Source organism: Aristolochia californica, unplaced genomic scaffold, assembly GCF_029961685.1.
Source record: "Aristolochia californica isolate CCGP_79_NKW_82.1479 unplaced genomic scaffold, dmAriCali1.0.hap1 SCAF_4, whole genome shotgun sequence".
Lineage (NCBI taxonomy): Eukaryota > Viridiplantae > Streptophyta > Magnoliopsida > Piperales > Aristolochiaceae > Aristolochia > Aristolochia californica.
In genome coordinates, this window is record NW_027182103.1 from 43,773,022 (window position 1) to 43,786,635 (window position 13,614).

A 13,614-nucleotide genomic window follows, 5' to 3' on the forward strand; every position below is an offset into this window, starting at 1 on the left:
TGGCAGCCAGCCTGCGATCGTGGGGGGGCGCTTCGGGCCACTTTTTAAGCTGCCTACAGTGGCATTTTTGCTCGAATCGGTTGTCTAGCGTCAAATTAATTCTGATTATGAGTTATATTTAGTATATAATTAACATACAAATAAAAATAGAATTTAGAAATATGAGATGGGAGGAAATCGAGTGGCAACATGCTAAAACTAGTTATGAACTAACTTATGGGAGGTTCAGTGACAAGACTAAATCAGGGTTAGTGTTTGGTGTCTTTATGCCCAAAAAAAAAAAGGTTATTTTATATGTCTCCTCCCTCAGTAGTCGTCTTTTAAATGATAGATATTGTCAATTTCATTTGATACTAAAATGATAATGTATATATGCAAATGTAGGTGGTTAGATATTGCTATTCTGAATGCGAAATCTCTTAAATTTAGAGTAATTAATAATTGTATTTAAAATAAAGTATTAAATATTTTTCGTAAAAGGGAGATCACTGAAACTTGGAGCTTCTGTCCCTAAAAGGGAGGAGTAAGCAGCCATATTTCCGGTGAGGTGGGTTTTAAAAAAAACCTTTTCTTACCACTTGCCTCGGTATATGAGAGTGATTAACAAAGTATTAAAAAAAAAAATTTAAATGACATAATCGTTGTACTTTGGAGGTAAAAGATCTTTTAGTTATATTTGGTTTTATAACATTGACAATGTAAGATTTAAGACTTAAATTTATAAAAGTTATCCTAATTTTTAGGTTTTAATAAGCATTAAAGACGTTTTTGTGATCTTCTGTATTATATTATCACAATTATTACTTTTTTTTTAGTCCTATATCCAACCTGATTCAATACTGAGACATGAAAATTTTACTCTGAAGGAAATATATTTTTTTTTATTTTATATTAATTTAACCATTACTTGTAATTTCTAATGATAAAATAAAAATAAAAATAAAAACACTAATGAAAATCCTTGGTTTTGGATTGGAACAAGCTGAATGAATTCTGAAGAAGACCTTTTGGAATTAGCTTTGAAAATTGTGTATGTGACAACTTGAAAGGCCGATAGTTCATCATTACCAATATACACAATTTACATTGATCGAAACCCCCAGCTTTATTTAGCTCGGAAAAATTAGAAACAAATTGGCTTAAAAAGAATACAAATTCTGTAGATTAAAAAAGGTGAGACGGAATAGCATTTGCATTACAGAAACAATGGTGGATTAGTCTCTACCTAATTCATGAATTTCCGGCAGTTTGAAGCTTTACACAGACAAGGGACTTTGCAGTCGTCCGATTCGTCAGGATCAAACAAGTAGTCGTACCTGTAAACAAGAAATGGACTAATATCACACATTAACGGAACACAATTAAGAAGGGAATGATTTTGCACTCATTCATTGCTGCTTCTACGATGCTAATAGCTATAACAGTGCCCAGAGAATGCTTGTCAAACATCACACGCAAACTATTGGAAAAAAAAAAAAAAAAAATTAATGTGGAGAGATGGGGAAGAGGTGATTACGTTAATTCATCTCCCGCAGAGACATTTATCTTGGCAATTAGTACAATACGGCTCTCTTCACCGCCAACACTCATGATCCTTGCATAGCAATTAGGCGTGCACTGTCATAAACACAGTCATTGAAAGACGTCAGAATCGTTCGCAGGAAGCAGAAAGGATAAGAGTATCATATGCTTATTGGTAAGATAAAATTTCAAGTCAGAGAGACTTACAGAATGGTTAATTAGACGTGCAATATTGCCTTTGTCAGTAGCATCAACCACCACTTCTTCACTGATCTTAAATAACTGCAGAGTAATAGAAAATAACATTTCTGAATGACCGAGAGAAATGACTGCTTATTGTAAAGTTCAATAGAATCCAAATCGCAACAGATTATGAAACGACGGCTATCTAACAGAATTTTCCCCACACCTAGAAATTACATGACAAAAGAATCTGAAGTCACAATCTTTCTAAGAGAAGAAATTCTTGCAAAAAAATTCAGCAGGAACCAACAAACACTAACCGGAGAATACTTATACTCAATGAGAATACAATATTTTACCTAAACGCAAGCAGCTTACAGTCATCTAGCAGCCGTTATAAGAAAATAAAGCAAACTCAACGATGAGCAATACCCCTTAGTTCAAGAAAGAACTACACTATTTCAAGTATAATTCAAAGCAAATCCTTCATGGAATGATTTAGTAAATCATTCAGGCAGATTTGAACTCTGCCCCAAGCCTAGTAAAGGAGGTTGCACTTAGATAACACTCAAAACATATCGTTAGACATATTTTGAACATGAATCCAAATGTTTATGCGCTCAAGCTGGGCCTCAGGCCACTTTGATGTGGATGTGTAATGAAGAAAGGCTTGAACAAGGCAAACCTAGCAATAAATGTGACCTTTAATTTCTGGAGCCATTTCCTTTTGACAGGGCGGTAATCTCAGAGAGTTTGATCCATACACTAAAATCATCCACATTGTCAACATAATAACCAATACCCTTTCCTTAATGATAGTTTTCAAGAGCAACAAACTGGACAGAGCTGCCATACATTCAAGTTAAATGCATTTAATCTTTTAAAAACCAGAACAGGCTTCCCAAAATGCTCAATTGTCAAGTCAAGAAATCAAAAAGAAAATTATAGTATAGATTCTTTGAGCAAGTCAAGCCTAAAGCACAGAGAGAGAGAGAGAGAGAGAGAGAGAGAATACTCACATAGCAATCTTTACCCTCTAGCCTATAACGAGCCTCTCTCAGATCAGCAACACTACGCCTTACTTGCTCACCACGATACTCCAGAACCTGCAGATATTGTCATCATATATTAGAGACAGTCAAGGACATTTCTCTTAGGATAAAAAAACGTCTAATGCTAGCCAACCACTTCGACAGACCTGAGAAAAAGAAAGATAGGATGCTTAGAAAGAAATCCATTTGTTACATATTCATATACATGCCATCCAATCCTATACCATTAACAGCACAAAAATGTTTTCTTGATTGCGAAGGCTTTGCCTCTTCTTTTGCATATATCTTCATTTGATTTGAGACTTATTTCTTCCTTGTATAATGATATGTTATCTAAATTCACATTGACAGAATAGTTCAGGATCATAAAACAGTTGACCCAGAATCAAAGATTACCATCTCTCCTTCTTGAATGTTTCTCTTTGCAAAGAGACCCCATCCATGTATTCCAGATCTACCACTGCAAACACGCTTGTGTTCTGTTGACTGCAGATAGACAAACAGATCGATAAGAACGAAAAAAGTTAAACGAAAGTATCCTAAAGACAAAAGAGAAGGTACTTTACCTGTAGGTAATAAAGACGCTCCCTGAATGTAGAAAATGATCTAGGATCCCTTTCCTCCTGTCAATGAACAATAATGAAGGTGACCACATCTTACTATGTCTCTTGATCATATAAGAAAAAGAAAGAAAGTATATAAAGCTATCCAATAAACAAGAACCAGAGTATTACCCTGAAACAGTTCAAGCTCTCAATGGCATCTAAAGAATGATGAGATGGTCCAACTACACGGTGAGCAATTGCTTCTTCAGCCTTTCTTACAGTCTGATTGACAATGAATGAAGTTAAAAATCGAAAAAAATTCAAAGGGTCATATAAGATGAAAGAATTTGACACTGACTACTGTCCCTCAAGGAACAGGAAAACAAAAAGGCTGGTCAACTTCTCAGTCACGTATTTGGTGTTTTAAGACCTTGTCTGAAACCTTTAGAATAGTTAAATGCAGCAAATAAAATAAAAAATTAAAAACACTTATAATTACTTCAGTCATTCTAAAAAATGGGATTATCAGACAGAAAAAAAAAACAAAAGTGTCACAGGTTTGGTGATAAGAAATACTAAATGTTTAAAGCCCAGTGTGAATGCAGTAAGAAACAAGAATTAATAATTTTCATTCTGCACTCTATAGCATATGAGATGGCGATCAGTACATACAGTAACCTGAAGTATAAAAAATGATAGGTATGAGCATTGGTTAAGAAAGCAAGAAATTGTTGACATGCACAAGCTTTGCATGTGCAAGTTTACCTTGTTCATCACCTTCTTAAACACCCGACAGCGGGCAGCAGATGAAGACTCAGTCTCCGATTCAGGCTCTTTCTGATGAGTTTGTAATTTTGAAGCCTCTGGAACCTCTGATCTTTTAGAAGAAATTAATCTTGAACCCATCCGCTTCTCCTTCTGAAGCATGCTTTTAGCTGAGAAAACCCCAAGGGGGGTCTGAATGACTAGAACAGTGTCTGGGTTTGGAGCCCTGCCAAGAAGATTACGAGACTACATAAACCAGGATAACTATACAAGGGAAGAGGAAGAGAGAGAAAGAGAGAGAGAGAGAGAGAGAGAGAGAGAGAGCAGAGCTAGAAAAGTGGGTACCTGTGGAAAGAGCAGTATGAAATCATCTTTGTTATCTGTTTCCCATTTTTCTCAAGGCAATGCAACTGAAAGAAACAAGCACAAACACATGTAATTGGTAAAGTGAAATACTTGATAATTGAAAAGATAATGCCCAAATGAAACTTTGACATCTGTTAATGATCACCATAATATACTCGGAACTATGATGAGGAAGCTAAAAACACATTTTCTTATTTTGGAACTAACATTTTTCTGTGTTAATGGTGGTGTCTCAATCAACATTAAACAACATAAATTGTTTTGGGAGTAAACTATAAATAACTTATTTTTTCCAGTCTGGAAAAGCACAATTGATTCCTCACAGTGATGATCACTATGAAGTAAATGCAGATACTACAGATTTTTCTCCCCCACTACTATAAGTATCCTGTATTTCATTTAATGTTTCCATTTTCATATGTTGAAGACAGAAGAGTTACATATGAATGAGCCACTCTAATAGCAATTTTTGCAAACAATTTTCCAAAACAAGCTTTCACTATCACCATGAATAGCAAGAAGGCTTCAGTTGTTACCTCCATGCGGTATCCTGCCTTTGATGCACACATGGCATGATAGTATGTGGAGCACCTGTAACATTGTGTGCAGGCACCATGTACCTGCTTGCATATGACACAAACCTAAACACCCAATGAATGAGAATAACAAATAAGTATTGTTTTCAGCGGATAATGCAATCTCTTAAAACCCCACAAGCTCTACGAAGAATAACGTTTGAACCTTTGCAAATGACTCTGAAGGAATTCTCAGGATGCCAACTGCAGGCTCCATCTTTTCATCACTAGAGAAAGAAACTTCAGGTTGGAACCAAGCACACGTGACATGAACCCATAAAGAATCAATATCAGTTGGCTTCAGTGCGCCCCCTGCAGATTAAGAAAAAAAAGGAAGCATATGACATTCGTCTTAATTACATCTCCCATCAGCTGATAAATCCTTTAGCTGCTTTAAGCAATAGTTGTAACATGCTTTGTTAGTGCTTCACAGTTTATGATCACCAGAACAAAAGAATAAAGTGGCATGCCGTATTAGCGTTTTCACAGTTTTAAACAATCATCCAAAGAAAAGAATAAAATAGAAGCTATTCCAAAGACAAGGCCTCATATAAAGGTGATAAGCAACTCATAAATCTTCAAACGTGCCTTTCACAGGGCAAAGGCAACACTCCCGTTTGACATCAGGTGTTTCACATGCTCGGCAAACCCAAGAAGTAAAATCACGTATGCTTCTGGCTCCGTAACATTCCTGGTGGACTGCAATTTGACATCTGGAGCATGAAGGAGTATATAAGTGGTATATCTTACACAGTTCCTGAGAATTTTCTCCTATCACTGAAATTGGCTTTCAGAGACGACAGTGCACATTGACCAAGAAGACAAAAAAACAAAGTGCATAATGGAAAAACCTGTTGCAGATGATGATTTTGTTGTAATCCCAGTCTTCTACCCATCGACAAATTGCACATCTTTCTGTGGTCCACTTGGCATACACTGGCTCATACTTCTCTGTTACAACAAAATCAGAATTATTTAACTTCTTCCATACCTCTTAGAACCTTTTAGCACAGGGTACTGAGATAAATGGATAATAAATAACAGAAAAGACAAACTGTTTACCTTGCAAGAAAGAAATCAGCTTCTGTTTCCTCGACTTCATAGGAGGCCGTTTAATAGTAACAGCATTAGGAGAAATATGTGATTGATATTCTGAAATCTGCACCACTCATTGGGAAAAGTTAACAAAGAGAAAAAGTTAATGAAATGCAAATATCTTGAATAAAAAGTGTATGGATAAATGAACAAACAGATGAGCCATCTACTACATGAAACAAGATGCATTGTGTTTGCAGAACCAGCAAAACCCCTGGATGAACAGCAGAGTTCTTTGATGGATACTTATAGACTAGTATGCAACCCAAGTAAGTACACCAGCCCCGGTTAAGTTTCCAAATGCAAGCAAATAGAAAAGCTTCTATAGAATTTACAGTTTGCAAAAAGATCAATACTACATTCAGAAAAAAACTTTTTCAACAGAAAGAAATTAGATGATCATCAATGCAAGCATTCAGATGCATATGTAAGACAAGGATAGTACTACAATGAATTTTAAATGCAATAAAATGCAACGACTTCCTAGTTTCACAGGCTCAAATTTCAGATGTCTAAAGCCAACAGCTTAGAGCATAGTTCAGGTAACTCACAAAAGGTACAGTGATGGTATGAATTTAAAAAAATTCAGTCCAAATTACAGGACCTTTGGAACTTAAAAGTAAATAAAAAGTAGAAAGAAAAACTCACTTCACGAGTTTCATATTTATCTCAGTACTCAAACCACTTAACTTACAGTATTTATGCTTCTTTTAAGAAAATGCAAAATCTGTATGCATGGGCCCCACATGCAGTCATTGCTTGTTGAGACCAAAAGTTTCACATCAAACACAACAAAATTAACTGCAGATAACAGCTTTCCATGTAGCAGAATAAACATTCATGTACTAAAATCAAGAATTTTCAGAGAAAATTAACAATAACAATTATTAGTGTTTATGATATGTTCCAATAAGCATGATTATGATGAAACACTCAATTCTCAAAAAGTAACGAAAAAAGAAAAAAATCCATTTCATTTTCATACCCAATGTACCAACAACATCATCAAACTTTTCACTCTAACACAAATTTTCCAGTTCTTTTTCCTCGACCCCGTATGCCTTTCCCAGTCACTTAGTGATCGCCTCTTTGAACCACATGAGCCACACAAGCAAGCAACTCTAGTACAAAAGAAGCAGTATTGATAAATCAGTACAAAAGAAGCAGGATACTCTTCAAACCTTCTACAAACCATAAAATTTGAAAAAAGTCTAAAAATAGTCTTACAAATGATAAGATGGAAAGTATATAGCTTCCACGTCAGAACACACAACAGGGACCTGGTCAAGTAGCTCATGTTCGTTGCCAGATCTGTTCAGAAGTAGTTTTATTATAGTAGTTAATCAATCGTAAAGCTCAACATACAATATAAGATGTCAAATCTTAAGATTAATAAACAACTATGATGAAAGTTAAATTGATCAACATACACAGTCTGTGGCTGCAGCTTATCTGTATCCGACAAATCAAAGTTGGCCTTTGCTTTGCATTCAGGGCAAAAATAATCCGAATCCTCGAGATCCTTTGGCAAATGAAAAGGTAATCAAATCAGTAACAACCTATCGGACTTCACAATTGAATTTCATCATAGAGGAATATATAAAGCTTTTTTCTGTATGTTTTGAATAATGGAAATCGTTACAGACAACAAATGAGGATAACGTGGATGACACCATTAGACATCCATGTACCTTAAAATTGTTACTACAAAATTTGTCACAATCAGCATGAACCCAAACTTTACACCCATCACAACAAACCTGCAACAGAAAGAAAGTGCCAACAATAGCCATTAAAATATTATACAGATAGTACAGGAAAATCAGATTTAAGGAGCATCAACGTGTCTCACCCAACTACCACCATCAGAATGGTGCCAAATTTTCTTGCATATGCCACAGTATTGTTTAGCCTTTAGTAACTGCAATAAAAGAAAGTTAAACCAACCACTAGAAGCTCATCAGACATCAGAAATTGTTAGTAGGTAGACTCTAACACATGTTTGATGACACTAAGCAGTTATTCTGAAACACCCTCGAGATGATGGTCAAACCTTAGCACAATGTGTACATGATGTCTGGCCTTTGCTAATGAATTTAAGGCAACCACAGCTGTCACAAATTCGTGCCAATGTCCGGTCTCTGTTTACCTCCTAAAAGAAAGAAAATTCGAACAACTTCAAGTTATAGACCTGAACTCCAGCAATAAATGCAGAAACTTTCTGCTATGGAAAGCACGTAACAGCATCAAACCAATCAATATCCCATTCAGATCTCTCAGGTTCAGTAGATGAAACCAAGGAAACAAAAATAGATGCATATTTTTGTCCTAACATGTAATTTTAGAAATATGCCAAATATCGCCCACCTAATGGTGGAATAAGATGATGTGCTAACATGCCATACAAACCTTTGAGCAGTGTTGACATAACAATTGGCCTTTGGTAAGATAGCTTTTTGCATTTTTCTGTGGCTTTTCTGGAAGAAGTGAACCACAGCCATCACAGACCTTTTCCAATTCTCTTTCCCCAGCAACTTTCTACAGAAAAATAGTAAGGATAAGGTACAAAAGAATGGACGAGAAGTTGAGCCCCATGGCCGTTCACAATTGATTGAAGTAACACATTTTCACAAAATGAAGATAATTTGGATTTTTCTTTTTGCAAAGATAAATTGGATTTTTCTCTTTGCAAAGATAATTTGGACTTCATCTTAAAAATTCCAGAAATTGCAACAATCATATACACATTCAAGACAAGTATCATATGATTTAAATAAAATACTAGCAGCAAAATTGTGGTCAAGATGGATGAATATGCTTGTGAAGAAGTGTTGACTATATATAATTCAGGCTAGGTTCGAAAGACAAGTATCATATGATTTAAATAAAATACTAGCAGCAAAATTGTGGTCAAGATGGATGAATATGCTTGTGAAGAAGTGTTGACTATATATAATTCAGTCTAGGCTAGGTTCGAAAGACTTGCCACATTTTGAGAGAGACATTCCTGATCCTGGTTTGAATCAGTGGCCTCCTGGGTTTCTCTTGGAGCAGATGGACTACAACCTTGGTGTCCAGCTGTACTCATCTCCTCCACATGCATATCTACAAAACCATGTTCTGCTAAGAATGCCTCCTCTATAGCCATCCGAAAGTCACTTGGTTTACTCTTATACAATTGAGTCTGTCCCTGAAACCTGAAAGAACAATAATTCCACCCTGAAGCATACCTTCTTGATTTTTAACGTACTAAGCACAAACTACGAGCACAAACCTGTCTAAGTATTCGATGAATGGAAAAATTCCACCGTGTCTCACCCATGCATAATCCTGATTACGACCAGTAACAAACACATATTTGATTAAAACATGAATAAGTATAAGATGACAATACAGGAAGAGAGACAGAGAAGAGAGGAAACGTGAGTTACCCTTTCTTTTCCATTTCCAGAGTAACCAAAGAACATGACACAGATAGCACCTGGTATGCACGAATTCAGAACAGATTCAGGAGCGTGCAGCATGGGATCAATTACAATAGCTGGCCACACAGGATATCTTTTTCCCGGTTTTGCCCAAACAATATCGCCCGAAACAAACTCTTCCGGCCTGTAAAAATCTTTCCTCTTCTCAATGTTTTCTTTTCCTGCTCTTTCAACAGCTGCGGAACCTAAATCTTTTGGCGACTTTCTAGTTTGAATCAATGGTGCGGACTTATCAACCTCGACAAACTGCTCGTGAATGGACGTAAGAGAACTGCGTGAAGTAGAATATTTTCTGCCGTCAAAGTTCCTGAACCATAGAGACTGCTCTTCCTCTCCGTCCAGTAATGTTGGAAAATTAGAATTTTGGAAGCTAATTTTCTCCGTCTTACAAAGATGTTCACTATCCTCAATCTCGAGTTTTGGCTTCTTTAAGCCGAATTTCTCGTTATTCGCCTTTTTTGGCGTGCCCTCCGGCTCGATTTCAGATTCCGGGGCCTTCGTTTTGCCTTTGTCTTTTTTCCACGGTTCAAGAACAGAATCATTGAAACGGGAAGGAAGTGCCTGGACGCGTCCACGCGACGTTTTAACCAGTGGGGGCCGGATTACCTCGGCAGGGCTCTTATCGTTCTGGCGGTCTCGGCTTCTCGATTCAGATTCGACTTCGCCGGAGTAGGAAACTTCGGTGCACCATGAGCCGGCGGCGCTGCTGAAATCCTCGTGATCTTCTCCAAACCTTCGGCGAAATCCTTCAGCAGGGAAAAGAATACTTCCGGCAGAAACGCTCCCAAGTAGATCAATAGGGAAAAACGCATTATGCTTCGACTTCCGTTTCTTCTCCTTGGAAGGCGTTTCGTCGTCCTCGAAGACGGAATCCTGCACTCTACATCTTTTCAGATTCGGCATTTTCAACTTGAGACTCCGTTTGATTATCATCCCGAAATAAAAGATAACAAAACCAAACGACCGCGACCCTAATGAAATTCCCTCGGAAACCCTAAACTGGCAGACCGAACGAGGGTTCGCTCTGCAGAATTCGCAGAATTCGACCCAAAAGCAAATTCCAGGAAAATTTCTTTCTCGAGATAAAATAATCCAATCTTCGGCGGAATTCCGTAGGATTGGAAGCAAAGCGTAAAGAATTGCTTCTAAATAAATGGGAATTAAATTTCAGCACTCGAGTTCCGGCCGTTGTGGAATTGGGGGTTCATCCGTGCCGTGGGCTTCAACTGTCTTCCCTCTTCGACTGGAAGGATAGATAAAATAAATACATAATACGATTACAATAAAATATTAGAATTGTTTCTCCTTTTAGTTTTGTTTTTGGCTCCAAAATCCGCAATCGAATTGAGCGGAAACGAAAAGGAGCGCGCGAGATAGATTTTGGGGTTCAGTGAAGGAAACGTACTAGTTGTTCAACTCGTTCTAACTTCTACGACTAATATGCCCAGTCCCAGTGTGCCCGTCACTGCCCGCAGGCCGCAGCGTACAATTATACGCGTCCCCTTCTGTTTCCTGATTGTCGTGAAGAAGAGGACCTTCCGGACTTGCCAGTTCTCGTCTTCGATGTTCCCGCCTGGTGCAACGGATTACTTGTTACTTATCACACTACTAGGTTGGTACTCGTTAATGGTTACGTTATACACCACTTTTGTTTCCTCGCGGCGTCGCAGGGCTTTTCTTTTACGTCTGCTAATGTCTCGGCTTTTTGTGCTTCCGAATCTCAATCAATTTCCGCAAACAACCACGAGACGAGTTTCAGTGAAGAAAATTGCCCATTCTTTCGATACTTGCACTTCTCTTCGACCAATTCGGTACACACTAGTGACCTGCATGTCGCGTGAACTGAATTATCAAGTTTTGGTTTTCCTTCTTTCGGAACTGAATATGTTCGTTTGGTGGGTTGTCAGCTGTGATCGGGACTCTCTGCTTCAGTGTCGTAGCAGACTGTCTTCTGTTCCGGGGGAAGAAAAAACAAAATTTGCTAAGCTAATTTGGTTTCGGTTTTCCGCATTCTTCCTGCATAGATTTATGGGCTTCAATCCGATGGGAATTTCATCATTTCATCACTTCATGTTTCGCGCCATCTATATCCGTTTCCACTTTCAACCAAGGAAATAGATCAAAATCGAATACCAAATTTCGGAGGTTTCTCCCGCCAGATGGTGTGGCTTTGGAATTAATGGCTGACCAGTGACGATTTTGACCGTCTGGAAAGCCTCTTCCTTGTGTATACTATCTACGGACGCAGCAAATCGGCCCTTATTCCGGTTTATTAAATCGCAGAAATCGCTACTGAAACCATTGGCAATAACTGGCCTTTGTCACTGGCAACAAGCAACGGCACTGGATCAAAGATAAAAGCCTCGCTAGAACAGCATCTAGCACAGTCCGACCAGCCTCGCAGGGCCTCGACGACTACTGGAGTACGAGGATGCCCATGATACGCAATCGTGTGTTCCAATTCCACACCCTTAAATTGTCGCGTTCCATTGACAAGTACAGCCGTTGAAACAGCTACTGCAACCGGTCAACTGCTCTACCTGTGCCAGTCCTGTTCCACTCTAAACGGCTTCAGCGATTCCAGCGATTCGCAATTCGCATATCTGGGTGACCCGTACCGGCAGTGGCCAGACTCTGGATCCCAGAACGCTGCGCTTCCTGAGTTCCGAAGCCTTTGGGCGGAGCCCATTTTCCGGTCGTAGTCGATTCCGATCAATCTGGGGAAGATCAGTAACGACCGACGAGTCATGATTTGCTGTAACAGTATTGGAATTAGATATGCCTTTCTCGGTCCGGAAGGCTGGATTTACCCGAAAGATGCGAGATGATTGCGTGACGTGAATCAAACTTGGTAGTTCGATAAAATCGTGTTCGTGAAATTCTGGAGGAACAGTTCAGGCTGTCCAGTTTTTATCACGATCGGGAAATAACAAATCGCGTTCTTAACGAGTTGTTGACAACAATGTGGCTACCATAATGTCTGGACCCTCCGAGTCAACCCGGTTCTCGTATATTCAATATATGATTCATAAAAATGGAATCTTGAACGCTCTTTATAAATGTACAAATTAATTTTTTTTTGTTTTATTAGTCTATAATTAATATTAAAGTCCAATTAAAATAATAAATAAAGGTAGGAAGGTTGATTGGTCAAGGTTAACTTGGTTCACATTAGTAGGTTGATGATGCTTGGTGTGTTGTTGTCTCTTTGGACACATGTCATCTTTTGTTCGGCCGCCCTTGGCACTCTGATCGCCGTGTTCTTCGTAATAGGCAAGGCCTACTCATCCTTCGATTGCCATGTGTTTTAATAGAGAGTGAGCATGGAGACGTGGCAGAGGATCCTCCTCCTGGATTGTCGCTTGAGCATGCGAAGCTGACATTCCCTCACATCCCTTAAGGACTTCTAATGTTTTTTTTGTCCCACACTTGCTTCCTTGTTTTTTGGGTTTCGCTAAAGCTATTGTGAACTCTGAGGGCGAGTTCCTTCCAACCCGCGGAGAATGATGCAGGCGGGAATACTGAAGTGGGTACATATTCGGATCCTTAGTCGGATCCTGAGTAAGTAGTCGGGTCCTCAATCCGATCTTTAGTCGAAGTTAGTTCCATAGTCGGATCATTGTATTGAACCCGGGTTGGACCATAATTCTTAGGGTTAGGGTTTGTTTTATTTTGAGTTGCACCCCCAGTTTGTCGGGGGCGTTGAGTTTGTTTAAAAGGCTGTTTAGGGTTTAGGGATGGGTTGTTGAATGATATTGATATTTTGAATCAATTTAGAGAAGATTTCTCTACGTTTTCAGGGTAGATTTTTTGCGTTCCTCCCATGATTCTCAGCTTGATTTGCGTACAAGATAATTACTATCCAGTCCGGCATCACTATGACATCTAATTATGTAATGTTGGCCATTGTAAAAAATAATATTAATCTTAATTATCATTAAAAAAATATCCTTCTTTACAAGCAAAAAATAATAAAAATGATATTAAGAAAATTAATTTATGATCTTCATTAGATGTCATTTATACG

At 38.2% G+C, this 13,614-nt stretch overlaps 1 protein-coding gene across 1 annotated transcript; it reads right to left on the minus strand.

The window, feature by feature from the left end:
* Positions 1 to 1,086: 1,086 nt before the first annotated feature.
* Positions 1,087 to 10,836, minus strand: LOC137961983 (histone-lysine N-methyltransferase ATX4-like). Its single transcript, XM_068808658.1, has 24 exons — positions 9,534 to 10,836; positions 9,377 to 9,432; positions 9,089 to 9,299; positions 8,512 to 8,640; positions 8,156 to 8,254; positions 7,955 to 8,023; positions 7,794 to 7,862; positions 7,533 to 7,624; positions 7,330 to 7,413; positions 7,088 to 7,223; positions 6,070 to 6,166; positions 5,859 to 5,958; positions 5,596 to 5,720; positions 5,174 to 5,319; positions 4,969 to 5,073; positions 4,412 to 4,476; positions 4,067 to 4,292; positions 3,491 to 3,583; positions 3,323 to 3,379; positions 3,153 to 3,242; positions 2,724 to 2,810; positions 1,729 to 1,803; positions 1,517 to 1,617; positions 1,087 to 1,316 (listed from the first exon to the last, which is right to left on the minus strand). The coding sequence occupies exons 1-24, from the start codon at positions 10,518 to 10,520 to the stop codon at positions 1,226 to 1,228; spliced, it is 3,390 nt and encodes a 1,129-aa protein (XP_068664759.1). The 5' UTR covers positions 10,521 to 10,836; the 3' UTR covers positions 1,087 to 1,225.
* Between the last annotated feature and the right edge of the window lie 2,778 nt (positions 10,837 to 13,614).